This window comes from Myotis davidii, unplaced genomic scaffold (genome assembly GCF_000327345.1).
Source record: "Myotis davidii unplaced genomic scaffold, ASM32734v1 scaffold847, whole genome shotgun sequence".
Classification (NCBI taxonomy): domain Eukaryota; kingdom Metazoa; phylum Chordata; class Mammalia; order Chiroptera; family Vespertilionidae; genus Myotis; species Myotis davidii.
Window position 1 is genome coordinate 2,083,040 of NW_006298049.1, and position 3,757 is coordinate 2,086,796.

At 41.1% G+C, this 3,757-nt stretch overlaps 1 protein-coding gene across 1 annotated transcript in view; it reads left to right on the plus strand.

Moving 5' to 3' along the window:
• PSMC6 (proteasome 26S subunit, ATPase 6) overlaps positions 1-3,757 on the plus strand; it is a 32,823-nt gene that overhangs the window by 15,213 nt on the left and 13,853 nt on the right. Inside the window, 3 exon segments of the mRNA XM_006773791.2 lie at positions 1,131-1,210; positions 1,304-1,343; positions 1,592-1,644. Coding sequence (XP_006773854.2) covers positions 1,131-1,210; positions 1,304-1,343; positions 1,592-1,644 — 173 coding nt within the window.

Sequence of the window (3,757 nt, forward strand, 5' to 3'; positions counted from 1 at the left end):
ATCGCGCCCCACGGTTGGGAAGCGGAGCGTCCACGGGCCGGGACGTGGCCCGTTCTGGTCCTGGGGACAGAAAGAGCATTTCCAGCTCCGAGATGGTGTGGAAGGGGGCGGGAGGGGCCGAGGGGAAGTGGGCCAAGGTGCTGCCCGGCGTGGGTGCAGGGTGGGCAGGGTTGGCGCGGGCCCGGCCCCGAAAGGGAGAGACGGGGCTCAGGGACCTGCTGCAGCAGGAGACGACGCTCGGGTAGCTGAGTGTTCGTGGAGTGGAAAGCCGGCGAGGGGCTTGAGGGCGAGGCCGCCGTCACAGTAACCTCGTCTTTTCCGTGCTTGGAGTGGTACCCGGCCAGGCACACGAGTTTCCCTTAACTCTTGAGCTAAAAGGCCGCTTGTAGGTTTTTAATAGTGCACCTTCATGCCATCTACTTCTGCGGAGCGCCAAACCTGTTGCCCTTCTTTAAGGTAGAAAGCCAGAGAGCAGTCATAATAACCCGTGTGAGCAGGGGAAGAGGCGAGGGAGGGTCTAACTTGTGTCGTTTGGATTTGTAGTGGCAAATCCGGAAGTGTCACAGTGCCAGCATCGCTCTAGAGCAGCGGTTCTCAACCTGTGGGTCTCGACCCCTTTGGGGGTCGAACGACCCTTTCACAGGGGTCGCCTGAGACCATCGGAAAACACATATAATTACATATTGTGTTTGTGATTAATCACTGTGCTTTACTTATGTTCAGTTTGTAACAATGAAAATACATCCTGCATATCAGATATTTACATTACGATTCATAACAGTAACAAAATCACAGTGATGAAGTAGCAACGAAAATAATGTTATGGTTGGGGGTCACCACAACATGAGGAACTGTATTGAAGGGTCGCGGCATTAGGAAGGTTGAGAACCTCTGCTTTAGAGTGTAGCCTAAAATGTATTGCCGATCAAAAAAAATGATGCTTTCTCTGTAACATTTCATGTTTAAACGTGTCACCTATAAACAGCGTTATTTCTTTTGTGCTTTGATATATTGGATGTGAAATATATGTAAAATGAAATAGACAAGTAAACTTAAGTAAAGTGAGACTTAGTAACTTAAACCCACTAAGGTTATTTTTAATTAAAAATGTTCAAATTATATGATTTCAGTAAGGGAACAATTAAAAGAACTTACCAAGCAGTATGAAAAGTCTGAAAATGATCTGAAGGCCCTACAAAGTGTTGGGCAGGTAGGTAATGGAGTTTGTGGTGTAAGGGGTGAAGATAATTGCTTTGTTTTTAAGCTGTTGGCTAAAGATAATGCTTTCTTTTTTCTTTCTTAGATTGTGGGTGAAGTACTAAAGCAGTTAACTGAAGAAAAATGTAAGTGGATTACATTGCTAATTAATAAGAAAAAGAGTGGACCCTCCCCCACCAACTTTTGAAATGCTTATAATGCTTATTATTCACAATAGTGAAGGTAGATGCTATTCTTGCATAGACTTAATTTTCTTTCAACTATGTATTGTCTTCTTGGAGGACAGAAATAAAACTCAACCTGACATCGGTGTGGGTATATTTCATCTTTCTTGCTATTTTTTAAATGTTTTCTTTCATTTTCTTTTCTCTAGTCATTGTTAAAGCTACAAATGGACCAAGATATGTTGTGGGTTGTCGTCGACAGGTAACACTTTAAATTTGTATAGTGCTTTATAATTGGCCAAGGTACATTCATAAAAGTTATTTAATTCTTGAGGTAAGCAGGTCAGGTATTACGTCCATAACTCCCAAAAGTGGTTTGTTAGATATAAGCTAAAACCATGGGCTTTGATTCCTGGTATTCTCTACTTGCTACTATACTTAGTTGCCTCAGTCAGCTCTACACACTTAGAAATCAAAGACTTATTTATTTTTATTGATTTTAGAGTAGAAGGGAGAGGGATAGAGAGATCGAAACATCTGTGAGAAAGAAACAACAATCGGCTGCCTCCTGCTCACCCCCAACTGGGGATCAAGCCTGCAACCTGGGCATGTGCCCAGACCAGAAATCAAACTATGACCTCATGGTTCATGGATTGATGCTCAACCACTTAGCAACACTGGCCAGGCAGAAATCAAAGACTTTTAGAACTAGATATATCTTAGATGATTTTATTTTAAAATATTTTTTTAAAGGGATTTCAGAGGATTAGATCCTGTCAATTAGCTGTTTTCTATTTAAATATTTGTTACTTACAGACTGTACTACAGCTTAAATTGATTTTGTATGAGTTCATTTAGATTAGAATATAGGCAAATTGAAATAACTCCACATTTCATTTTGCAGTTATCAAAAATGCCAGCAAATGGTTTTGAATCATAATACTAGTAGCCTCTGAATCCAATTTATGTATTACCCTATTCTCTACGAAGTATCCTTAGAGCATACTTATAAATTCATTGGGAGGAGCTTTCTCTGATTATTTGTCATATCAGGTTTGTTACAAACATTGATTTAACATGGAGTAGGATGGAATTTAACCCAGGGACAAACTCTAATCTGAGAATTTTGCATAGCATATAAATGGAATGACATTTTCCAAATAAAACGTATTAGATGCCTAGTCTGACAAAGGATTATGTTCCTTTCAGGGCCCTCTGGATGCCAAAAGTTGGCATTTCTGCCCTAGCCAGTATGGCTCAGTTGGTTGAATGCCATCCCATGGGCCAAAAAGTCGCCAGTTTGATTCCCAGTCAGGGCACATGCCCGAGCTGTGGGCTCTATCCCCAGTAGGGGCATATAGGAGGCAGCCGATCGATGTTTTTGTCTCCCACATCGATGTTTCTCTCTTCCTTTCCCTTCTTCTCTCTCTAAACAATCAATAAAACAATAAACTAAGAAAAAAATTGGCATTTCGAAGATACTAGTATGAGGGCAAGGGAGTTTTTGAAAACTGGAAAATATTGGAAAAGCCAGAGTATATATTTCTTGTAGATGTTAATGTTGAAATAGCTTCACATTGATCTCATTTTAGCTGTTTTTCAGGTACCTCACTTGTAATTTTTTTCAGTTTAATCTATTGTATTTTGCCTGCTTCTACTTCATTGTAATTGATACTAAATCCTAACCTTAGAGCTCTTTGCAAAATTCTGTGGTAAGTAGTTAGTAATTTGTATGATTCTGAAATTGTATTGGCAAGCAGTTTTTTAATCTATGAAAAAGTAACTTTAGCCTGGCTGGTGTGGCTCAGTGGTTGAACATCAACCTATGAACCAGGAGATTACGGTTCAATTCCCAATCAAGGTACATGCCTGAGTTGAGGGCTCCATTCCCAGTGAGGCGTGTGTAGGAAGCAGCTGATCAGTGATTCTCTCATCATTGATGTTTCAATCTCTCCCTCTCATTTGCTCTCTGAAATCAATAAAAACACTTTTTCTTTTTTTTTAAAGAAACTTTATTTATGGAAAGTAACATCCTGAGTGTGAGGTCGAATCTATTGGATAGATATTACCCAATTCTAGCCAAATAAGTTACTCTGCCCAAATATACCAATAAATTGTTTAGTATAGTTCAATCTAGTACAGTGGTCGGCAAACCACGGCTCAGGAGCCACATGCAGCTCTTTGACCCCTTGAGTGTGGCTCTTCCACAAAATACCACATGCGGCCGCGCATGTACAGTGCGAATGAAACTTTGTGGCCCATGCGCAGAAGTCGTTTTTCGGCCTGGGCCGAAGAAGTGGCGTTAGAAGAAGTGGGGGTACGTTCGCTGAGGTCGACCCCTCAGATTGAGGACGTTTTTAGTAAAGGCCAGTTTA